This window comes from Leptinotarsa decemlineata, unplaced genomic scaffold, assembly GCF_025532065.1.
Source record: "Leptinotarsa decemlineata unplaced genomic scaffold, Ldec_3_MD MMD2_tig00078422_RagTag_RagTag, whole genome shotgun sequence".
Taxonomy (NCBI): Eukaryota; Metazoa; Arthropoda; class Insecta; order Coleoptera; family Chrysomelidae; genus Leptinotarsa; species Leptinotarsa decemlineata.
The window spans coordinates 3,796,130-3,822,712 of NW_027412747.1; the positions used below are offsets into that span (position 1 = coordinate 3,796,130).

Here is a 26,583-nt window from a genome sequence, read left to right on the forward strand (position 1 = left end):
ATCTCATTTGAATTGAAGGGGTTATATTTTTAGGAGTGGATAATTTTTGGAAATGAAAGTTTTTGGCTTTCTACTACTCCATCTTAAATTTTAATCATCCTCACTGGTAGACATCGATGTTTCGCCGTAAGACACTTGCCTTAAGGCTCTTCAGTACCAAATTGGATAACATTATAGAAAATACACACAATTCATTCATGAATTACGATTTTTAAAGTCACGGAATAAGTTTGATTTACTTATGTCATCGATAACATCGTAATGACATTCATTTACCTATTTAATTAAATCCCAGCTAAGAGGAATCTTATTTGAATCTGAAGGGGTTATATTTTTAGGAGTGATTAATTTCTCGGAAAGAAAGTTTTTGGCTTTCTACTACTCCATGTGGAGTAGTAGAAAGTATTATCTCTCATTAGTGCAGCCGAACTGCGTTAAAATCAATCAAGAGATTTTACAAACCACGTTAAAATCATAAATTTCTATCGGATGTAATTCAATGTGGCACGGGATATGGGGTTATAGTTCACCAGACCGTTTACTAGAACCTTCTGCGTAGGTACGTTGGGAGATATGATTGTTTCGAGATTTTATTTCTATAGGTAGTATCTCTTTGAATAAATTGGGCAGAAATTGAATATGCAATGACTTGGCAATCGTCAAATTTGAGTTGAACTTTCTTGTAGTCATGGTTTTTTTTCTTTCTACTTTTTTAATACCTCAACTGAGAGCAATATCTGATTAACGAACAAATGAAATTGAGATGACTTCCATTGGGGGCTCAAGTATTTTCTTCCTCTCATCGACGATCATTCGAAAAAGGTTTTATAAAAGTCAAGTTTATGAGACCGTCAAAGAATTCAAATCATTCATCAAAACCCAATAAAACAAAAAGATCCAGTTCCTACGCTCAGATAATGGAAAAAAGTATATAAAACATCAAACTAAGAATCTTTTGAAAGAGTTAGACACTAAACATTAGGTGACAGTTGTTTATTCACCACAACAGAACAGGGTAGCCGAGCGAATCAATAAAACCATAGTAGAAAAGGCTAGGACAATGCTACGTGAAGCCGGATTGCCCAAAGAGTAGATATTGAGCTAAAACTGTTTCTACCGCCGTTTGTCTTATTTATCGAACGCCTGCGAATAATCCGCAACGAAAAACTCCTGAAGAATTATGGACCACCAAAAAATCAGATGTCAGTCATCTCTGCATTTTTGGTAGTAAATCCATGGTGCATATTCCGAAAGAAAATAAAGGAAAATGGGATGAAAAAAACAGGTAACTGACTTTTGTTGAAAATTGTGAAAATACAAAATGATATCGATTAATCAACACCGACAATAGGAGAATTGTCAATAGTCGAGACGTCGTATTGATAGAAAATGAAATTTTCCAGCGTTAGAACATTCCAGCGTTAAATTCAAATGCTCCGAATTTTTCTCCGGTGGAAACTTTGATTCCTGAGCCAATTGATGAAAATGGCAGAAGTGAAATTGAAAAAATAGATGAAATCAACCTTATTCAAATTCAAATCATTCCGATAAAAATATCGAAGGTCTGCTACCAGTTGAAAATCTACTCCGACGAATTTTCAAACCTACAGATTTCCTAGATTATCACACATATCGGTGAAATCGATGGAAACAGAAGTGATCCAGAAACAGTTAAAGAATCATTCAGCCGACCGGACGTGTCGTCTTGGTAGCAAGCCATGCAAGAGGAATAAAATGCTCTTTTACAAAACGATACTTGGACGTTAGTGAATCTTTCTCCTGACAAAACAATTGTTCAAACAAAATGGGTGTTCAAAGTCAAGTCCGATGATGGATATGGAGCAGAACAATATAAAGACCGTCTTGTTACGAAAGGTTTTGCACAAATACAAGAATAAGTCCTTTGTTTCTGAATGTTATCAGCAGAAGGTGTGGTCTTTCATGTATGTAAATTCATGAATGTGAATGTAGTCTGAAGGGTTGAATAGAAAAATAGTCCTGCTTTTTGGTCCTGAATTTGTGAAGTGGTGTAAGTCGAATTGGAGTAACTCAGTTATTGATCCAAAACTGATCAGTAGTAAAAAAAGGTATTCAGAAATCCATAGATTCCAAACCACAGAAAAATGCTCGTGTCGGTTGGATAACCTACGCTCCAAGTGAATACCAAAGATTTGATTCGTCCGTGGTTCAATGGAAACCAACAGATCTACAAAAAATGGTCCCGATTGAGATATTGATTCCAGAAGTTAATTGCTTGAAATAAATCACCTCCTCTAAGGAAAAGGCTTCCACTGAAAATAACGAGAAACACAAACAGTTGAAAACGAAGAGAAACACTTCACTTTCGTTTTTGAATCAAAACAGAAATTTCCTCGGGTGCGGTTCAATAATACTTCATTTTGTTTCAGACAACACCAACCATGAATGAAAAGATTCTCAAGATCATAAAAAAATTAATAGCTATATATTGGACCCTATAATTATGTACATGTATTTCATAATAAATGATAGGTCACACAATAATTGTTCTGTTTTAGATAATCAAGAATTAATATTTTAATTTGAACTTTATCGATGGCAATTATGAACGATAAAAAAAATTATTTGCAAAACTCTTTTGAATGAAGTTAATATTTTTAATAATGTCATTCAAATATGCGGCAAGTTGAAATTTGAATTTTTGATAGAAGAAAAATTTCTTGTTACAAGTAGTTATGTACAAATAGTTTTTCAATAAATAAAGCTGAGTTGAATTCGTTTATTCTTTGCCATTCAGCATAAGTCTTGGGTCTCAAAAAGTGAGTTTATAGTATGTGTTCAAATCAATTGATCAAAACACATCATGATACTAATCCTTATCCAGTTTTTGAAATCAAAGTCGATTTATTGTGTGTTTCACGATAAAAAAAATTACAACCTTATATTGCAACAATGCGAAGCCGTGAGGAAAGCTAGTTGCTGATAAAGGATCAGTTACGACGTAATTAATATTTCATTTGTTCATTAACTTTAAATAAATGGACGTACAATTGTAACTTCTCACACAATTTTTCAAACATATTCTTTTTAATCTCATGAAATCGTTTCCAGCACACAAATGGCCGGGAAATTCTGCAAATAGCGGAAGAGATTTATTACTGTTTGACTGTCGCATTCGTACCTGGTTCATAGAAGCAGCAACATGTACAAAGGACGTAGTTATTTTGATAGATAACTCTGGTTCAATGACTGGTAGGTCTTGAAATCTAGAAAATCCACTTCTGACTCCAATTTTTTTATAGGTATTGGCCACCACATTGCTGTAATGACGGCCTCTAGTATTTTGGACACGTTTTCAAACAATGACTATGTCAACATTCTCAATTACTCTTCTGTGGCCAATTATACGATTCCATGCTTTGCAAATATGTTGGTTCAAGCTACCGAAGAGAACATTAGCATTTTCAAAAGTGCGATATCGAAGCTCATACCGGATGGAAAAACTCAACTAGATCATGCTCTTCAAGTAGCGTTCGAACTCCTTGCGTCAGTAAGTAACTAAAAAAATGTGACACAGTTATGAAAAATTGCCATTAGTACAGCGAAGAAGTACTACCATATAATTTAAGAAACGGTAACACATATGAAAATAATTCTCTCTTCTTTCTTTTGTGCGTCTCCTTACAGAGCGGACTTGACAGACACACTTATTTTCTAGTACAGGGTCAAAAGAAATTGCGATGGGGAAGATAGTAACTGCAATCAAGCCATCATGATCATCACAGATGGAGTGAATGGAAATTTAAGTGACGTTATTCTGAAATATAATTATCTCAATAATGGTTCGAATATTCCAGTCAGAATATTTACTTACGCCATAGGAAAAGACGCCGCAAACGTGGAAGAAATCAAGTGGATGTCTTGCGCAAATAGGGGCAAGTAAAAAAATAGTGTCACGTCTATGCGCGTTTTGAATAATAATCAGTAGGCTCAACTTATTCTATAACTCTATATACAGTTTGACACTTCCAACTCCAATCTTTGGAAGTATTTCGTTATTTCTCTTATTATAATTTCTAACCTGATTGTTTGTTTTGATTAAGTCATCCCATCATATGGGATATGCATTGTTTATATTTTCTAAAGATATTTGGGTTGCAGTCTATTTGACCTGATTTTTTAGTCGAGCTTTCGAAAATATGTATTTTCATTGTTGAGACTCTGCAAAACGTAAGTTGATAAACATATGAAAATATCGAAATATGAAATAAAAATTAAATTGCCTGATGATCAACATGAAGATTTATATAAAATGATAAAACAAAATTGACATAGACATGGAAATGTTTAATCTACTGTATGTGAACCATTTATAAGAAGAGTCGCTTATTTAAATCAGTTTCAACATCCAGAACACGATCGTTTTAAAAATCCATTCCATGATCCTTATCTACTGCATAGACTGTTAAGACACAAGATTTTATATTCTTCCTAGAATCACTTTTATGTCCACTTTTTTGGTCCTCAAGTAGTTGTTTTGTTTGACCAATATACATTTTCTCACTTTTTTCACAATATTTGCAAGAAATTTGATAGACATATTCGATTCGAGTTGAGTGGATATTGGGGGTCTTCAATTTAGAATATGAATTTGAAACAGTTTCCAAAATTTAGGGGTTGATTCTTGAATGCTTGGTAAAACTTTCTAGTTAGTGGGACTTGGGATATTTATTGGTATTGTCATGGAAATGTGACTGTTTGATGGAGTCGAGAAAGTTTCGCATGCATCTCTGAGAATTGAGTGTTTAAAGGAACTGAAAAATATATTAATTGAAAATTCTTATCCAAATTCCTCAGTTGATGAAAGTATATTCAGTAATAACTATGATTGAATATTTTTCAGGCTACTATACTTCTGTTGTGAGTCTGGAGCAAATAACAGCTTCTGTTCTTAAGTACATCAGCGTCATAGCAAGGCCTTTGGTGCTACAAGCGGAAGAGCATCCAGTTTCGTGGACTCACGCTTATGCAGATTTGACAGTTAGTATTTTATATATTCCATACATTGTACAAATATTTCTATGATTCTTTACACACGAAGTGTCAAAACATTCTGGCTATAGATATGGAAAAACAACTGATTGATGCTTCATTCGAATAATTTGCATATACCATTTAACAAATTGAATAATTGTTATGTTTTTTTCAGTATGACGATAAGAATGACATAACGATAAACGAGCCATACAGATTGCTTAGCTCTGTAGCTATACCCTGTTATGACACGAAAGTCAACAAAATGAACGACACTAGGACAGCATATTTGCTCGGCGTAGTTGGCACTGATGTACCAATAGATGAGTTTACAAGATTAACTGTCCCTTACAAGGTAAATAAATGAATAATTAACTAAAGAAAACATATTAGTTTAGATACTGCATTTGTCTTTCCAGAAGCAATGCCCCTGGATAACTACTAAGAAACTCTCATAATGCTGAAAACATGAAATGCTGAACCACAAAATAGTCATGTCACAATATGTGAGCTAAACACCTTTAATTCATTGCATAACCAAAATACAGATAGTGCCGAAAGTTAGTGTATGTTCGGTTATCATTTTAGGTGCACTTAGAGTGGTTGCGAATCAAACTGCATACAGGTTAGGCCAAAAAATATAAAAATTGCCCTCATTTCAGAAACTTTAGCAAAATATTATAAAAAAAAAATGTTGTTAACAGTTGAAAGTTATGCCTGAATACGAAAACATGACCTCCTAAGACATTTTTTAGTTTTTCAATTTTTTTCGTTGATTTTTTCCCAGTTTGTTTTTCTTTTTATAATTACCCTAACAAATTTCATAAGTTAATCATAACAAAATCAGCTGTGCATAACTTTGTTCAAATTCATGCATATTTGTGCAATCAACTTGGATTTTAATTTTTTTAGGGAATCACAAACTCCATGTTTGTTGCAACGATATTTAACACAACATTAATAAAATTCCGCAAACCATATTTTCAACAAGGTAAAACCTTAGTAATAGTGATATGTATGTTCAAAAACTCTCATTTGAAGTGAACATTTTGTATTTGAAATAGCTATACAAATTAATCGACAAACATGAATTCTTTTTAAAATAATCGCGGATACCCAAGAACAAAACAAATGAGGGTTGAAAGTGAAAGTTATCATTATCAATAACTAATATTAACAAAATAATCAGAAAGGAATAATACCTAAACTATTTTCAATTGTAGTTGAAAGCGTTGCCGATGGTTTTGACAATGTTTATCGGCTTATTTTTATTATAACTTAACCACTATCAAATGTGTGAAGGAAGAATTATCGACGTATCACTGTGTATCCACCTTCTCGTTCAATGCATTTCATTGTCCAATTATAAAATTCACAAAGAGTGGATCGCAACACACTTGCTGAAATCTTTCTGCAATGATATCGTATCAAATTTTCAAGCTCCTCAGCATTATTGAATGCTCGATCCTTGTAAACCTTTTGCTTTAAATATCCCAATGAAAAATCTGATGGGGTGAGATCTGGAGAACGAGGGGGCCACCGCGGATCAGTATTTCGTTCTAACTATCAACCACCGAATTTCCCATTTGATCATTCTGAAACAATGAACCTTTTTCCTGAAGTACGAAAACTCACTCACTAGCAGCGCTAGTAGTTCGGTAGGGATAAACACTGCCTAATTCTCATATAAACATATGGTAAAGTACAATTAAAAAAGAATATTTTTAACAGAAGAAAATGTTCCTGGAGTAAAACTAAAATTTGCAACTGTAAAGAATAACAATGTTGTAACATTAAAACGTTGGCTTGCATGCCGTAATTTAAAAGTAACTGGAAAAAAAGTGAATTAATAGACAGGTTAGTATACAGGTTAGTATACAGACTCTAGTAAACGAGTAGCGGTAGAAAACTGTAATAAAAGATATTTAAAATAATTATGAATTTCAGTCTTATTTCCGAGTGAAATATGAATCAAATATAGATGGTAATGAAATAAATTTAATTAAATATAATGAATATAATTTAATAAACGATTGAGGTTATGTCTCTTCTAATCAATGGTAATTAACTATGGAAAATTTACTATTCATTTCATGTTTATAGCATACATATGAATATTTATTTATTTTTTGCACTGTTAAATCCACTCTCCTCGAAGCATGTATCCATTTCTTACATCTAACCTCATCATTATGAGGTTTTATAAATAGTATAAAAAACACTTTTCCTTCCGGATATCGATTATCCGATGTATAATTAGCAAACAGCAATGCTTTGTTGACATTATACTAGCACAAAATAATTTTTTATATCAGAATCATATTTTTAAATAATGAATTAATATTACGTAAATAACACTGTTTTACAAGTGAATAGTTTATGTACATGTACAAACTCGATGAATCCACTTTTTCTGAGTAAATCAACAAAAAGGTGTAGTATGCAATCACTGGTATATTTTTGGAAATTTTTTTGGCAGAATGCGTCATAAGGGTTGATCTTTGGAATCCCTAGATTTTGGTGAAACTGGTTTCATAGAACTTTTTGAAAAAATAATAGTTATTGGATTTATCTGTTTCTGCACAAAACTCAAATTTTAGCGGTGTTTGCTCAAAATAACCCCCAATCTTTGTCCATCTTTGCAATTGGCGCGGTGCAGCCAATTGCAAAGATGGACAACAACTGGTTCCCAAACATGAAAAACTTCACATATGTAACCAGTTGTTGTCCATCTTTGCAATTGGCTGCAATTAATTATTCTAAAATATGTTCTTTTTTAGAATTCGGAGGTTGGGTTAGATGTTGAGGAAAGATACTTTTTACAAAATTGAATATTCGAAAATACGTTCGTTTATGAATTCGAGGGTTGAGTTAGATGTTGAGGAAATATTTTTTTTAATTAAATATTTTAATATATGTTTCTTTTAGAATTCGAAGGTCAGATTAGATGTTGAGGATAGATTTTTTTCAATTTGAATTTGAAATACGTTCCTTAAAGAATTCAGACGTCAAGTTAGATGTTGAGGAAAGTTTTTTGAAAATTGAATATTCGAAAAAGCATTCTTTCTAGAATTCAGAGGTAAGGTTAGATGTTGACAAAAGGTAGTTTTTTCAAAGTTGAATATTCGAGAATACGTTTCTTTTAGAATTCGGAGGTTAGGTTGGTGTTGAGGAAAGATTTTTTTTTCAATAAAATATTTGAAAATACGTTCCACCAAGAATTTGGTCAGGTTAGATGTTGAGGAAAGAAAGTTCTAGAGTTTAGAGGTCAGGTTAGATGTTGACAAAAGATTGAATATTAGAAAATACGTTCCTTTTAGAATTCGAAGTCAGGTAAGATGTTGAAGAAAGTTTTTACAAACTTGAGTATTCGAAAATACTTTCATTTTTGAATTCGGAGGTTGGTTTAGATGTTGAGAGAAGATATTTTTTCAAATTGAATATTCGAAAATACGTTCCTTTTTGGAATTTGGAGGTCAGGTTAGATGTTGAGGATAGATTTTTTTTAAATTGAATATTCGAACATTCGTTCCTTACAGAATTCGGAGGTTAGGTTAGATAGTTTTTCAAAAATTTAATATTTGGAAAAAAACTTGTTTCAGAGTTCGAAGGTCAGGTTAGATGTTGAGGATAGATAATTTTTGAAAATGTAAATATTTGAAAACACGTTCCTTTCACGATTTGAAGGTCAGGTTGAATTTTGAGGATAGAAAGTTCTTGCAAAATGAAATATTCGAAAATACGTTCGTTTTAGAATTCGAAGGTCAGGTTAGATGGAATGTTATATGCCATTGCATTTATTGCGGTTATCTTTGTTTGGTTAGCTGTTCTTTCACTAAATTTCAACATTCCAAATGTCATTTGTGAAAAAAAATAAAATATGATATCAAAGATACTTTGACAAATTATATTATGGCTTCCAAAACATCTCTTCGTAGAATTTTGAAGAAAATAGGTTTCAAATGAAGAAGGGCTGAAAACAATAGAAAAATTTCAACAGAAAGAATATACATAAGAGCATTGAGGATCAAGTATTTACAAATTAAACATACCTCCATAGTGGACACAAATCTTCCAAGAACTGGACGAATGAATCAACCAAAGGGTTATTTAAAAATATGGCGAAGGAACCAAGGCTCATTATTGTCCATGCAGGAGGTGATATGGGCTTAATACCTAATTGTCGGCCTATATTTAAATCAGGCACAACATCAGGGGATTATCATTCAGAAAAAAATTCTGAAAATTATGGTAAATGGTTACAAGAAAAATTAATTCCAAGTTTGCCTGTTAATTCGGTAGTCGTGATCGATAATGCTCCACATCATAATATTCAAATTATGCCAGTTCCCAACACAAATTCTAGGAAGGCTGACATGGTGGAGTGGCTGCACTAAAAAAATATTACGTTCACCCCTAACATGCTCAAACCCGAATTGTACGAGTTGATCAAATTTGATAAGGTTCTGCTTGAACATGGATATAACGTTTTGCGACTTCTACCTCACCATTGGGATTTGAATCCCATTTTTTTGAACAAGTGTCCCAAAAAAATGTAACTTTCAAGTTGGAAGATGTGAGAAAACTGTCGAAGCACGAGGAATTGCCGCCGACATGTAGTAGATATAAAGCGGAAATATTGGGAATAACGTTCAAACAGAGATAAATCTAGTGATTATAAATTTAAATGACGATAGCAGCACAAGCAGTAGTGGAAATGAAGAAAATTTTTATTCAGATAGTGACTGATTAAAGTTAATTTTTGGATAAGTGTTTCATTATATATTTTAATAAACTGTGCTTCTACCTATAATACTAAATAAAATATGATAAGAAATTACAAAGAAGTCATGTTCCATTTGCTATCCTAATTGAAACTAATTATATAGGTACGACACTGGGCTGGCAAGGAGCTTATCGTAATCCAATAGTAATTTAGTTAGGAGAGTCTATACCTGCACGATCGCTCGCCATCAGCCGTAGCGTGTACTGTACCACAGTATAGATCTTTAGCACTCTACTGTGCCTGTACCAACTTACTGAATTCCACATGTTGAACATATCTTAGACCAGGTATAGCACACATTTGGCGGAATATTTAAATAATAATCATAACAATTGCAAAAAATTTATTTTGAAAAAAAAATTGTTTGTCATAAAATGAACCCAATTGATTGAAAGCATTTATTGATTTGGAAAGTTTTGTAAATTTTCAAATTACAAAATGAAATATAATTATATATTCAATTATGTAACAGAATTCATGCTTAGTGGATCTTTGAAAATGTTGAACTACAAAGTTAAGAAGTTTTTTCAGCTTATACTTTCTATTATTGCCATTATTTATGCCAAGCGTAAGAACATTTGATGTTTAATATATTTTATCAAGTTATACATATTATCATTACATATTGTGCGATTTCAACAAAATTGCCGTTCAGTCACTGTTTGTAAGACCCCAGTAGAATAAATAATTAATAGTCGCTCGCAAAGTATTCGTTAATATTCGGCATATACGGACTGTTACAATAGTGAATTTTTGGAACATGGGACTTCTTCGGAAATATTCTGTCCCTGGCATACTACTAGCATTATGCTGGCTATGGTTTAGCTTTTTTTGCTATGATATATTTTGTTGTGGATGACTGACTATAGTCTCGTCTTGTTCATTAAGCACCAACCCTGGCATTCCATAGGGTCCATTTCTATCACTAACTTTGTCTTCTATCTGATCAGTTCATTCAATTTGAAAAAAACTTATAATCTTACTTATCTCTTGATAGAAGTAACAACCATCAATTATTTCTCAGGGGATGAACTTTTTTGTGATACCATCAAAGTAGCGTCTGATGATCTGTAAAACATATATTTGACCAGATCAGTTTTGGAATGTACTCCCATGTTTTCAGTTCCCCATATACCAACACACCCAAGACACAAGAAAAATAATTTGTTTTCGTACTCTGTCAAGTTTAGAGCATTGATCACTAAATTTTTGGTGATTTTTCTCTTCTTTCGGATTCTTCCTATATTCAACCTCCTTATGTCTTACCCAATTATTGCACACAAAAGAGGCAGTTGTCAAAGATTTGATGAATTTTGAAATTGTTTCAGATTGGTGTCAATGGATACGCTTTCATTGTGAGTAACAACGGATACGTCCTGATGCATCCAGACTTGAGACCAATGGTGAGGTTTTCTTTTTGATAGAGTTCACCTCATAATACGAAAGCGTAGAAGAGCTACAAAAATTGATAATATTATTACCTACTGTAAATTAAGAAATTCCCACTCATAAGTGCGAATTAAAAGTAATAATTCGATTTCACTTTCACAGTGATACACAGATAATAAATAATTTTTCAAATAAAGTTCGTGAAGATCAAATCGTAAGGTGTAAAAATCGTAAGGTGTAATTTATGAAATCACAGATATAACTTTAAATTAGTACCAGTGTCTGTAGACGCATGTATATTTTGCACACGTCTCACTTGAAAGATAAAATCTAACCTGTAACTATATATAACTTTAACTATAGCTATATTCAACTAAGTTGAGTTCACATGAAGTAATGTTTTTTAATTTCTAGTTGCACTAGCTGAATCTAACTTTGGCTAGGTCAGGATACATGTTATTTGCAGTTCACAGTTGTAACTGTCAATTCACCTTCATAACTGTATATCCTCAGTTATAACTGTGAGTGTTAATTGTGGAAAATAATATCATAGATTTTTATGGCCCTTCTTATTTTTAATCTTTAACGAATCTCTCAGTTAATATGTTATCATTTCATAATGTAAAGTTTGAAGGAATTCTGAAAGAGAACTACAACAGCATCGACCTGACCCAAGTGGAGCAGCACGCGCCTGACGGGGAGAGCTTCCCAAGGGTTATGCCCGAAAGCGTAATGAAGCTAAGACAGGCAATGGTAGATGGCGCTAATGGAAGCATGCGAAATATCAAACTGAGCTACCATTACGACGACATGAGGAGAGTGTTCGAAGGGGTTTACGACTATTATTATACTCCCATAGAAGATACGCCGTTCACCGTGGGAATCGCGATTCCTCACAAATACGGAAACTATTCCCTGGAAGTGGGGGATGAGATTCTGAGGAACAAACATACCGGAGAAAATTTAACGTCATTCTTCACCGGAAAATGGAAAATACATCCGAAATGGTGAGGCTAATATTGTATATTTCACACCATATTTGTTATTATACTAATTTCAGAGATTTGTGTCTGAAACATCATCATTTTCATAATTTCTCAGCATTCACAATTGAAGTACAAAATAAATGTGTGCAACTTCATATCCCTGAAATAAAACACGGTTTTTCGTTTAAAACGATTTTCAATCAATTTGGACATATTATATTGCCTTTTGACTCAGCAGTTATATATTTTGATTAGATGCTTCATCTCATGTTAGAACGTGGAAATATCAACACTATTTTGAAATTCGGTACATTAAAGTACCAATTACAAACTTTTGCTTTCAGTACAAGTATACCTACAGTAGGTACTTTTGTAAACGTTCAATTCACAAGAATAAAATAACTTTTAACAATCACATTGTAATCATTCGAACATACACCCAAAATTTAAGAGGTTTCAAAATTATTATGTTTTGAATGGATATTTACAACTATTTTGAGATTATCTTTATATGTGCAATGTGTTTGCACTTACTTACAAACCTATCAAGTACAGTTTTCGGAGTTGAGATTTCTACCTTGATTAATATAATATCAACGATGAATGTTATAGATACTTCACTGACTTATGTAATTTTCTGTGAGTGAATTTAATTTGAAGCTAAAATTCCGTTGACCAACTATAATAAGCAGAAATTAGGTTAAAACCGTAGACCATATATTTGTCAATTTCGATGGCAATGAATCGAACCTACCTATACCTTTAGATGATATCATGTCTCAACTTGGTTAATTTTATGTGATATGGTTCTATCATCTATTAAACCAAGAAACACTAGATTATGTGAGAAATCATTTGATCAGGAATGCTTGTGTAATTTTGATATATCTGTTTTAATGAGAGAATTGATCTACCCCTGATGTATCATGCTTTTACTGAAAGATCTATTGCAGAATCGCTTGTCTATAGACAATATGTTTTAAATCTATTTTTATAGAGGTATGCTTCCCAGTATATTGGAATGTGGAAAGGTCACTAACATCTTTTAAAAACATTTTTCTGAACCTAAACTCTTTGAATATTATTTTCTGGGTAAGCCCTTGAAACATTTGGAAGATGTAAATGTCCTCATGGAAAGTGGGCATTGTTTTTGTGAAAATAAGTAAACAATGACTACGATTTCTACATTTTCAGAATGTATATTCCCAAGAAAAAAAATGAAGACATACTTGGTACTAATCACTATCTTACTCAAATTAGTTACAAACTTCACTAATTTCATAACTGTGTACCTGATTTAATTCATATATACGTATCTTATGCAAATATTTAATGTCGTATTTTCAATTGCCATTTGCGTTTCCTATACGATTTTATATTATAGTCTCTGAAGGAAAATACTCAAATTGAAAGGGATAATTTTTTTGGAGAGATTAATTTTTGTAAAAATAGTTTTCGACCTTCTACCTCTCCATCTTGAATGTGGGAATCTTCCAAAGAAAAAAAAAATTTGCGGGTAGTAGAAAGCCAAAAACTTTCTTTCCCAAAAAAATTAATCACTCCTAAAAATATAACCCCTTTAATTCAAATAAGATTCCTCTTGGCTGGGATTAAATCAAATAGGTGAATGAATGTCATTACGATGTCATCGATGATATGTTATCCAATTTGGTACTGAGAGCCTTAGGGCAAGTGTCTTAAGGCGAAACATCGGTGTATACCAGTGAGGGTGACAGTGTTCTATGTGAGTACAATTTATAACCATTCATTCAAAGTAGAACTCATGTGAATGATATCTGATTCTTATTCCACAACAAATGTTTGAAATACAAACTGAGTAGAGAAAAGTATCTTCTGTATAATTCAGTGTTCATATAGAAGTATTTGTTTCGAAAGAATTATTTTCTTTCGTGTAATTCAATGTTTATATGAAAGTAGCTGTTTCAGGAGGACTTTCTTTCAGTTTGTGTCTGAAAGTTACTTCTTTGCATGATCTACACATTCATGTATAGAGTTTCAAATTGAATACTTGCTTCCATTCTTTGGAAGATTCTCTCATCCCTTTTTTTTGTATCATATGGAGTACTAGAAAGCCAAAAACTTTCTTTCCCAAAAAAATTAATCACTCCTAAAAATATAACCCCTTCAATTCAAAAAAAAAATTCTTTCTATTGTTTTCTCCACATCTCCTAGTGCAACTATAATTATTTTCAGGGTGTACTGCAAGTATCATTATCTCGAGGACCATGAATTTCCCACTCCCGAAAAGGAACTGCTTCACTTCCTAGCAAAAATGTATGACCGCAACTTCAAATGGGAAAGTCAGTACGAAGAAACTAGAAAACACCTCGAGCAAGAGGACTACTACTGCGATATGCACTTGGTTCAGCGTTTGATATTCGATGCCCGAAATACGCACGACACTTTCATGGAGAAATGGGTTTTCAAGCCGAGACAAAAAGACCTTTTTAGGCGGTATAATGCGTCATTGAGGTTTGTGGCGACTATGAGCGGTCTAACAAGATGGAACTATATTTTTGAAGATGAGGATAATTACACGATTGCAAAAGGAAAGTGAGTTGTTTGTTTTTTCAACAGTTTTTGTTCTGATTACCAATGCTAGATAAAAAAGAATTGATCGTTATTCTCGATACCTGGTTTCAATAAAATTGTATTTAATGCAAGTAGTTCAAACAACAACAGGATGGCTGCAGGATACCTGAGAAGAGTGTCTCCAGGCTGTTGGATGCTGTAAGAAGGGCGTCTTCCTGAAATGTTTCTTAGGAGACCTACTTCCTAAACTATACATTTGTGATGCTTACCTACCTGAAGAAGGTAGTCGCAGACTAACCGCCTAACTATATTGAGAAAAATGTATCATGGTCTGGTGAATCTTTGAGCGGAATTCAAACCTTGACAGGCACATACTCGATATGCAGATACCCTGTGCCGCAGAACGGATCAGGTTTTTAGCATTTGGAACTGGAGAAAAATGTATCATGGTCTGGTCAATATTTGTGAGAAAATTGAAATTTTGGCAGGCACATATTCTATGCTTACCCTGCCGTAGAACGGATCAGGTTTTCAGCATTTGGAACTGGAGAAAATGTACCGTCCAGTCAATCTTTGGGAGAAAATTCAAAATATGGCAGGCACATACTCTATGTTTACCCTGCCGCAGGATGGACCAGGTTTTCAGCATTTGAAACTCTTGCCAGTTGACCTGACTTCGTTCTCAGCTTTCGTCGAGGACGGACGTATTGTTGGGAGCTACTAGAATCGTATTAGGAATTGTTTTTGTACAGTACAAGTGGAATTGTGAAGTGAAAAAGGACACATTATCAAGGTATACGAAAATTATATTTCTTCAATATTTCGTGATAGACACTTAAAAACAGAATTCTTATATTTTTTTGAATGCATGCATTCAATATTTGAAAAACAATTTACTTCTAGGTGAAATAAAATCTTATCGGTGGTCGTGAATAAAAACGAGATAAGAATTTTTGGCCGGTTAAGTTTTTACATTCTAATCTGGCGAAAGGTGATAAAACAACCTTCGCCAATTTATCGAATGTAAAGACCAGTTTTCGGATAAAATCCAGTGAAAAATCACAATATGCACTTAAAAAAAAGGTTTTGGAGATAATTCGGATGATCTGGATATATTCAAGCCCACGGAGTCTTTGAATAGGACACCACCAGAGAAAAGGAAAACGCTGACTGATTTGGTTCTTCAAGAAGCCAAGGCAACCATGGAGGGGACAGTTAAAGAGATCCTGGATAAATCCAACGAGATAATTGAGAAACTCCGGGAGGACTTAAACAGGACATTAAGAGATAGTGAAGAGGACACGGAAAGTTAAGAAGAGCAACTAGAGAAATCCTCTATGAATATTTTTAGAAGGGGTGGTAAAGTACACTCGGAGGCAGACTCGTGGACAGCCATGATTGGGGATGTGGTCGGGACCATACAGAAGGCCACGACCAGATTCTCTGGGGGAAATTCAATTTAATCATGAAGAACAGAATCTTGGTTACAAACTCAAATCACTTGAAACGAAAGAGGGCATGCTTGAAGGGAAAATAAGGAAGTTAGATGGTGAGAGTGATGGAAAAGGAAAGAGAAGGTGTGACAGCTCTGACTGTTAGATTAGAAGGGCTGGTAGGATGGATGAATGGTATGGGAGAAGAGTGGTGTATCATGAAAAATATTGACAAGCAGCTGAAGGTCACAAGTAATAAACAGGAGAAAAGGAAGGACACAACCAACAAGCTGAGTCTTGGGAACGCACGGTAAAGGGGTGCACAGAGCTGACACAGAGGCAGCTGATATGGAAACAGATGCTGGTTATCAGGAGGTCCAAAACAAAAATTTAAGGAGGAATAAAAACAGAGAAAAGAAAACATACCCGACCGAAATAGAGAGACTAAGGCAGGAAAGGTCAGGGTGGAAAACTCCACCTTCCTTAGAAGAGAAAATCATCATATGAAAGCTATCCAGGAGGACAATATACCAACCGCGAGGATTGTGAGCGAAAGGCCTCGCAGAGAGGGGTGCCTGTCGTATGTGGAAGCCGTGACTCGAAACCGGACGGGAGTGGTGGTCATAAAAGGCAAGACGGAGAAGGGGAAACAAAAAATCAGGGACGTACTCCGGGATGAGAGTAGGGCCAGCATAAAGGATAGTCAGAAACCAAATCCCTATGTCCTACCCACGGGAGTGAAGAAGGGATATGGGGACGAGGAGCTGATCAGACTCCTGCTGGAACAGAACCCAGAACTGGGTAAAGGCCTAACGCAGGGAGACATAGAGAGCATTGTGGTGAGAAAGAGAAGGAATTGTAGGAAAGCATGGAAAGAGAATGTGATTGTGGAGTTAAATGCGAAGCTTTTCAAGAGGATGATGGCCTTAGGGGTGGTTGGCCTGGACCTAGCTGGGGTGTATGTGAAAGAGCACAATAGTTTGGCGGTGTGCTTTAAGTGTTGCCACTTTGGGCACACCACCAAGGCATGCAGGCAAGAATTGGCATACAACAAATTCGAGACGTAGTGGCAGTGAGTGAAAGGAGGCACTCGGCGCTAGACCCCAAGTGCCTAGTATATGTGAGGGGGGTAGAGGTACAAAGAAGGAGAACCAAATACGTTCAAGGTTCTACAGATTAATGTGGGAAAAAGGAGGGAAGTCACCACACCACACCGGAGGATCGCTGAAGAGCGTGACGCCGAAGTAGCGTGTATACAGGAACCGTGGGCTAGAGAACCGGCTTGGGAGAGGGGTTGGTCAAACACGATGGTAGAGAAGGCACCAAGGTACGAACATGGGTCCGATCCACCATCCATAGCCTCGCCCTTAGGAATGTCAGAAGTACGAATGTCATAGGTATAGTTGTAGGAAACGAAAGGAATAAGGTTAGAATCATGAATGTGTACGATGAGCCAGGTGGGAAGAGAAATTTGAAACTGGATGCAATTATAAGAATATTTGATGAATGAGAGGGAAGGAAGAATCTGGTTGGAGATATGAATGCGAAGAATGTAGCATGGGGTGGCAACATCACGGATGAGAGGGGAGAAGATGTGCTAGAATAGGTGATGGAGAAGAGGTACCTAAAAGAGAACGACTGTGAGAGTCCGGCCACTTTCTCCAGCAGCAGGGGTGAAAGTTGGGTCGACTTGATCATCAGTGAGAATGAGCAGGTGAATGACTGGAAAGTGTGCATGAAGGAAACAATGAGTGATCATAGGGTGATTGAGTTTTCCTTGATGGGGTTACCAAAGATGAGGAGAGCGTTAGTTGCGAGTGTTAGATAAACCAACTGGGTTAGAATCGAACAGATGATGCTCGAGTACCAACCAGGTAGGTTGCAAACGAAAGAGGATTTCGACAGGGAAGCTATGCAGCTTCAAGAGAGATTGAAAGAAGCATGCATGGAATTTATACCTAGGTGCGAAAGGATAATGGACACGAAGAGAGAAAGGTGGAGCGTAGAGCTGAAAAGCCTACGAAGACATGTAAGGAGAATAAGAAGGGAGTCTCAAAACATGAGAGGAGGAGAGGAAAGGAGACGAAGGATGGATGAGTATAGGAGAGAAAGGAATGGGTATAGAAGAGCGATAGGGAGGGCAAGAATTAGTTGGTTGAGGGAGAGAGTGGAGCGGATACAGGATGAAAATCCGTGAGACCGAGCCTTTCGACTCCTCAACAATGATAGAGTGGAGGAAATGCCATCTAACGTCTTGAAGGAGGATGGTACTTTCATCGAGGGGAAGGAAGAGACCAGTAGGTTCCTGCTGTTGGTTCCCAAGGACGATCCTCTGAGAGACACCTCGAGCTGGTGGAAGAAGAGAGATGATGAAAAATGGGAAAAAAGATCAGCCTGGATTTTCTATTCGGGAGTTGAAAGCGGTGGCTGAGCAGCTCCTTGACGAAAAGTCGACAGGAGTGGATGGGGTCACGAACGAAATTATTCGTAAGGAATGGCGAATGTATGGTAGAACTATTCAGCGCCTACCTAGGGAGAGGGCATTTTCCCGAAGCATGGAAGCGAACAAAGGTCGTATGGATAACGAAGAAGGACGGAAATTCCAGGCCAATCAGTCTGCTGAATGGCATGGGATTGATATTGGACAGGCTTCTGAACGGTAGGATGCAAATATGCTGTGAAAGAAAGTTGATATTCTCCTCGAATCACTTTGGGTTCAGAGGGAGAATGGATACCGTCATGACTGTAGAGAGAATGGTGAGGCGAATAAAAGAAAATAAGAGAGGAAGGAGACATAGTCTGTGGCGTCGGACCTGTCAAACGTCTTCAATATCGCTTGGGAACCAGCGATTAAAGTGTGCATGAAGCGAATGGGAATGTCAGAAAATATGGGTAGGAAATGCATGAGCTTTATATAGGGGAGAAAAGAGTCACTTGTGTGGCGGTCTCTGAAACGGTGAATAGAGGCTGTCCACAGGGTCAAGTCTGGGACCGACTCCATGGTTGTTAGTGATGGAAGCATGGTTCGGGCGAATTAATAGCATGAAAACCAGACAAGGCATTGGTGCAGTAGGAGTACCAGTGCCGGCCTATGGGGATGACCAGCTTGTCATCATAGAGGGTAACTCTGGGGATAGCATCGAGGATAGATGGAAGTTGGTATGGAGTGAGTATGAAGCATGGAAGGAAGAGATGTGGCTGAGTAATAATGAGAGGAAGACGGAGTGCATGTTCATACCAACCAGCAAAGATGAAAGACTCCCGGCACTAAGCATGCATGGAAGAATGATAGAGCAAAAAACGAGAGTGAGATACCTCGGAATTGTGGTGGATACAGGACTTTTGTTCATAGACAGTGGACAAAGCGGGTGAATTAGAATTTATGTATTTGAACTCTGAAGTTTTAAGAAGGAGTAAGTGAGGCTATAGGGGTTTGCGTGCAAACTGTACGAAAAATATAGGTATTGTCAACTACAAAGAGATGTACCAAAAACTCCAAAATTGTGATGGATGATGCGGATTTGGCAACAAATGAAACCAACCTGAACAGAAACCATTACACAGCGACAAAAGAGAAGGAGAAATTCCACAATCCTTCACTTTCTTCACCTACTTTCCCGAAAGTTATATGATGTGCTCCCTAGTTAAGATCTGGAATAGCACTTGCCTTTCCATATCACTAGTTTTTATTTCTATTCCACCTAGATGTTCAAATTTTTCCAATTCATCAAGTTATTATATGAATAATTGAATGGACAGAAAAGAGATTTTTTATCTTTTTAGAGAATTTGGCGATCTCCACCCAAGGGCTATAAACGAAAAGTGGTACAAGAGTGCCGTCCTACAGCATCAGTACGATGAATCTTTCGTCTATTCCGTACCATTTGATGCCGGACAGATAGACGATCCGATGGTGACAGGAAGTTTCGCAATATTCCCGTCAGATGGTGGTTTTGAAGCACCGGGATCGGTCGTCGGCTTCCAGTTTTCACAAAGAGATCTTCAAACTCAGTTCAAAAAAGTATCTAACAAGTTAACGGTGGGTATTGATGTGTTCGTTCATTTTCAGAGTTTATCATGGAATAATTTACTTGAAATAGACGATTTTATTTGAACGGTGTTCAAATAAATCGTCTATTTATAACGAAAGTATTATTTCCTTTATACTTCCATGTATCTTCCTTTCAATTTTAGTTATCGAAGTCAACGATTTCAGTTTCTTCTACACCAACTTTCAATTTTTCTACATTTTCCATTCATTTTCATTTCTCACTAGTGCTCATGTAATGCGCAAATGAACGTCGATTGATTCATTTCAGAACACAGACAGAAGAAATTTTATGGAAGCATAATAAAACGTATTGAAAAGAATTATGATAAAATTCAATATTCAGACTCCAAAAACGCGATAGAAAAAATTAAAAATGCGGATACATCAACAAATAATGATACCAGGTCGTCACAAATAGAAGGTAATGAAAAAGCTTAAACTTCAGCAAAAATTGGCACTCGTCTTAATATTTCACTGGATATAAAAATATATAAAAATAAACTTTACACACACCTGAAACAAAAAATAAATATATCATTTTACACGCAATGGAAACATGAAATGGAAAGCAAAAGCAAAATGTATTCTAGGGTACAACCTGACTATCAATAAAACCGTGGTGGTTCATTAACAACGGAATAAAAGGTGTATTTGATATGAATTTTACTAGTTCGGACTTCCATTGTCTAATATGATATAATATGATTCTATATCGCTGAGAGAATGAATAAAATTCAGATATGAAAATAGCTAAAAATAACAACTATATTTAGCAATAAAACGTATGATGAAACTGTGAAAAAATAAACAGAAAGTTTTAAAAAAATGAAGATTCAATCGACGTTTCGATTGTTACTATCCACAATCGTTTTCGGGTGATGACACGTTTTATTGCTTGGTATAATTATTACTTTTATCTATTTTATTTTTTTATTTGAAAATTTCCTTCAGAGATTCCAAATCATATTACATCATATTAGACAATTGAAGTCTGAACTGAAATATTGTCCACCACTTTCAAACGTTCAATCGATATGTTTATAGTACTGAGCATTTAAATACAAAAATTATCAATGAAATTACACGTTTTATATTACATAACCGAATAAAATTTTGAAACAGGCAAAATTTATTTCTATTCTATTAGAAAAATGAATCCTATTCTATTACGTTGTATGTGCCAATTGTCAAAAATTCTATCTTTAGCAAGATAAAATGACAAAATAAAGTTAGAGAAAGTGACATTATCAAGAAGTTCTTTCAAAAGAGAAAACAAGAGTAGTAACGTAATATAAAAGCAGTCTGTATAAGGCGGTATAGTTCAAGTAAACGATATAGTGCAACCTACCTTCCAACAGCTCCCCTTTTATAATATAGTTAGATTAATATAGTTAACTAATGTCGTTGTTCAATAATCATTTCTAAATTATATAACAATCACAATATATATGTATATATATATATGATGAGCTGTTTTCTCGGGATTATTTTCACAACGTTTCGGCAAAGTCTCATTTGCCATCTTCTGGTGATGTCTGGTTTTTTCAACTAGACTGATTAATTCGAACTCTGTGTCTCAATTTATAGGGATGGATGTTTCCCTTTACCTGCGTTGCTGCCACTACCTGTGTTTGCTCGACTACCTGTTTTGGTCTTATTACCTGAGCTGCCTCTCCTGTCTCTGTTTTTGTACCTGTATTGTCATGTACCGAGTTATGCCTCTGAAGTTGAGCAGTCTGATTGCTTGTGCGAAGTGATAAAACGGATCTCCATGTTGATGGTAATCTTTGCGCATCATCCCTCTTGTTCATATTATTAGGTCGTTTTTCAATTTCGATTGCCTCTCTGATTGTTCGTGAGTAAAAGTTTTCGTTGCTTGCTAGCATTTTTGTGTTGTCGAAATTGATGTTATGTCCTGTTTGAAGTACGTGTTGGAAGAGAGAAGACGTGGTGACTTTTCCCTTCACTGCTAGTTTGTGTTCATCTTTGCGAATGTTGATTCGTCTGTTGGTCTGGCCGATGAAAGTCCTGTCACAATCATGGCATGGTACTTCATACACTCCTTGTGATTCCAGTGGTATCTGATCCTTGGGATTACGAAGCATGGACCTTATTGTTCGTTCTGGTACGAACGAAGTTGATATGTTATGTCGGTGAAGAATTCTGCTGATTTTATCTGTTGTTCCTGCAATATATGGTAGTGTGGTTGTTATGACCGGTGTATCTCGAGTTTTTTGTTGTTTCCGTGTGGTCTTGGCAGCCGCTTTTATACTTCTTTCTGAGTAGTTATTCATTTGTAGCGTTGTTTCGATGGTGTTCAACTCTTGTTGTCTGTGATCGTTGTCTGCCAGCCTCCTCGAACGTGTAATGAGTGTTTTTGCCACCGCGTGAATTTGTTTTGGGTGGTGGTGTGAATTTGCGTTTAGGTACCTATATATATATATATATATATATATATATATATATATATATATATATATATATATATATATATATATATATGTATATATAGAAACAGAAGTTAATATCGGACATAGCACTCATGAAAGTGGCAAACCATAGGCAACCCCATCAGGGGTTGCCTGTCACTTCTTTTATATACTCTTTTTCAATTAAAAGAAGAGATATATTACCTTATCTATTTTGAGTCATCGAATTTCTACTAAAGGATTTGATTTTTTTCAATGCTGAAAAGTTTCTCTCAACTGACGCTGATGTTATGGGAATTGTCACAATTATAGATATAAGTTTATATAACTCAGGCATGCAATCTCTCAAATCATTTTTAAACATAAAATTCAATAAATCTGAAGGAAACTTGCAATTCTGAAACATTCAAGGTTCGCTGTACATTACGATTAATTCATTTTTCAGTTGAATAACATGGAAAAATGGATACTGAGCTATTGAGTCGTTATAAAGTTTTTGGGGAAAATCTTTGGTATAGGACGAAAATTTTTCAAACAACAACAAATCAAAGTAGTTTCATTTAAGTAAATCTTGAAATCTAACTTTGATTTGCATCAAAAAGGTGTCCAATATTTCATTATAAATCTGTTTATAATTTTGTCTCAAATCGAGTAAGTCTAAATTGGTTTTTCTTTCTTTCGGCGCCGGCGGTTCAAGAGTTAAATCAATTGATTCGAAAATATTATTAAAAAAAGTATCGTTATTTCTTAAATTCATAATTTAATATATGTTGATTTATTTTGAAGAATAGAAAAAACAACATCGGTATGTTCAATATTCAAATATTAATTTAAATATTCCTAACATGAAACAAAACTTGTGATCATTTAAAATATATTTGAAACCTCTCGCCTCCCTAAGACTTTGGTCGTCGGTTTTAAAATCGTCACTGTTTAGGATAAAATAAAAGACATCAATCAATTTGTCTTTGTTTAATGCACTGAAATTACTGCTCTAGATGTAGAATTCCAACGCGTAGCGGCAAAAGTTGGCATTCGGCTACCACATATTTCATTTAAAACATGGCTTCTCTTGGTGGATTTTAAAAAGATTTCCGAAAATCCAGACAAACTTGAAAAAAATACTCGGTAATATTTTATGTTGTTGCACGCTTTGCTTAATACTAAATTTAGGTCATGGGCATGACAATGCGTAAAAAGTGCATGAGGAGGAGCTGTGGACTTTATTTCAGTTTGTAAACCATTTAAATGGCCGGTCATGACCGCAGCCCCATCATAAACTTTTGCCTAAAATTATAGGTGTCACACGTACGAATTAAAAAATTAAACAAATCGTCAGCTGTGCGCCCAGATGAAACACATGAAAACCCATAAAACGTTCTACCACATTACCATCTTTGACATATCTAAAAACGATTGAAAGTTGTGATGTACAGGTGATATCGGTAGTTTCATCAATTTTCCATGCAAAAAAAGGAACACTTTCAATCTCCTTGCTTATATTTTCCTTAATAATATATGCCACACTGTTTATAAGCTCATTTTGGATGGTTTTTGAGGTGCCCGAAAAAAACGCTACCGTTTAACAAAGTGCCAAATTGTGAATCATATTTGCCCCATAACATTGAAAGTTCCTTGTAATTGCCGCGATTAATCGAATCTTCGGTTTCATCGTGTCCGCGAAAAGCTAATTCTTGGGAACCCAAATGAATCGTAATATCGATAAGTCTTTTTAAATTCGACCGATTTTTCCTAACTTGATTATTAAAAGAAATTATGGCCTCTTTTTGAGCTGTATCTTAAACTGTTGCTATATTTTTTTTGCTGAACAATTTTAATTTACAAGACGAAAATATATGATCCTTAAATTTAAAATGTCTTTCTGTAGAACGAGGTAAATTTTTTAAATCGGAGTATCCTATTTTAGACCACGTTTGGCATTCGGTTTGTACGGAAAATGAAACACAGGGCCAACAAAAAAGTTTTTCTCGTTTAATGGAGCCGTTTAACCATTCGCATTTATCGTACCAACTAATATTAAATCCTCGATTTTGTCGATTATCTGACGCTTTGATTGAAATCAAATTTGGTTAAGGCCTTCCAAGAGTTTTAATAATGTAAAATTTATTATCATAAGATGAAGACTTAAAATTATTTGTCAGCAACCAATAGACTATATCGTCAGATTTTTAATTTCGTCCAACTTATTCATAATAAATGGAAAAAAAAACATACCGAAAAGTGAAAACCTGAAAACACCTTGAAATTGAAAGAAAACACTTTAAAAACACATTCAAAATATTACCAAAAAGCACTGCTAAGTATAATACAATACTGCCTGTTTCATACACAAATATTATCATACACAAATTTTTCATACTGGTCCGGTACGGCATTCCGTCCGAACAATTACAAACGCAGTCGTACACTAACGGAGACCAATTGGAGGCTAGCCTCCTTTAACGCTATAATTTCTGCAACTAAAATCACAAATCGGGACGTATGTCGCTGGCTGGTTCGGTCTCGCGGAGCTTATGTTTTTTTAAGCGGTCGGAGGCTTGGCTCCCTCACAACGTATGGCATTTATTATTTCGGGTTGATGGTTTCTTCGTTAATCGTTCGTGGACGGTGCGGTTTGTTTATGCAGCATACAGTGTGGTACGTACTACGTAGTGAGTGATAGTGTTTTTTCGGGCATATTATGTATTTATATTAAAAATTAATGGTAAAGTGATGATACCCAAGCATTTTCAGAAAAAAATAATCATTATTATTTGTCAATATCTTTTAATTTATTGCGATGAATATCTTCGAATGTTATGGTGAGGCTAAGCCTCTCTTGCCTCCTCTGACGAGCTGCCGCTGGAGTTAACACAAAAACAATTTATCTCGTTCAGCTTGTACTCCAAACATTCGTTATGGAATTGAAACAGATATCATGCATAAGAATGCTACACAACGTGATATATGAAAGAGTATTGAGATACAAACTATCCGATGTTTTTTGGCTTACTAGTTATGGTCCCGGAAATTTGTTAGGTACCGGTCGTGAAAACATGCACACCGTGAGTATTGATATAGTATTAAACTCAGATGGAAATCTATCACCCCTGTAGATGTATGATATGGTTGCGTTCCTAAACTTTTTCCGACGAGTTAGCAGAGTTTGATAACCTGATTAGAAAACACTGATATGTGATACTTTGAGAAGCTTATGACATCATGAACGATTTGGAGTAAGATCGTCATACACTGAGTGAGTCTAGAGACGCACTGTAGAAGTTTCGAGCGGAAAAAACACCTTTTTGGCTAACTTTTAAAACGGAACATCAATTTCCTGCATAATATTACATCAGTTATCAATCCATGTCTCGGGAGTTTTTTATAATCTCTTTTAATTTGCTATTACTCTTTTTTTCTTTCATTTTCCTCATGGTCTCAATTATCAAGACAACCCGCCCCCCGTATGTACCTTACCCGAACTATTTTTAAAGCCGTATCTCTGTTTTTCAGAATCAATGCTCGCATTGCAGCAGATGTAATGATTCTTTAGATTGTTATATAATAGACAGCTCTGGATATATAATCGTTTCCGAAAACGAGTGGGACACTGGTAGGTTTTTTGGAGAAATAGAAGGAGATATTTTCGAATCCATGGTGGTTGAAGATATTTACAGAAACGTAACCCTGTATGACTACCAAGCTCTCTGCAAAAGAGATACGGAAAACAGCAGTTCAAGTTCGCCAGATTTATTGATTACGGTGAGTTTCAGTTATTAATTTATAGGAAGAATAATGCGACTGACATGAACGACAAAATAATATTCAGTGAACATGGAGAAAATCGATATATTTTACTCTTGCGAAAACTTGTTAATTCGCACACTTTCTCCGAGGGAGTAATCTTAACTATTTAAGGGATTATATAAAAAAACTGTTGATG

General features: G+C 35.2%; 1 protein-coding gene across 2 annotated transcripts in view; it reads left to right on the plus strand.

Annotated features, from left to right (window-relative positions):
• Positions 1 to 26,583, plus strand: part of Ca-Ma2d (Ca[2+] channel Muscle-specific alpha2/delta subunit) — an 81,287-nt gene that overhangs the window by 47,843 nt on the left and 6,861 nt on the right. For both annotated transcript variants that reach the window (XM_074186367.1, XM_074186368.1), the window contains 10 exons: positions 3,091 to 3,231; positions 3,282 to 3,529; positions 3,698 to 3,914; positions 4,883 to 5,019; positions 5,189 to 5,368; positions 11,128 to 11,202; positions 11,816 to 12,195; positions 14,389 to 14,748; positions 19,944 to 20,199; positions 26,154 to 26,402. In XM_074186367.1, coding sequence (XP_074042468.1) covers positions 3,091 to 3,231; positions 3,282 to 3,529; positions 3,698 to 3,914; positions 4,883 to 5,019; positions 5,189 to 5,368; positions 11,128 to 11,202; positions 11,816 to 12,195; positions 14,389 to 14,748; positions 19,944 to 20,199; positions 26,154 to 26,402 — 2,243 coding nt within the window. The remainder of the gene's footprint in view (positions 1 to 3,090; positions 3,232 to 3,281; positions 3,530 to 3,697; positions 3,915 to 4,882; positions 5,020 to 5,188; positions 5,369 to 11,127; positions 11,203 to 11,815; positions 12,196 to 14,388; positions 14,749 to 19,943; positions 20,200 to 26,153; positions 26,403 to 26,583) is intronic.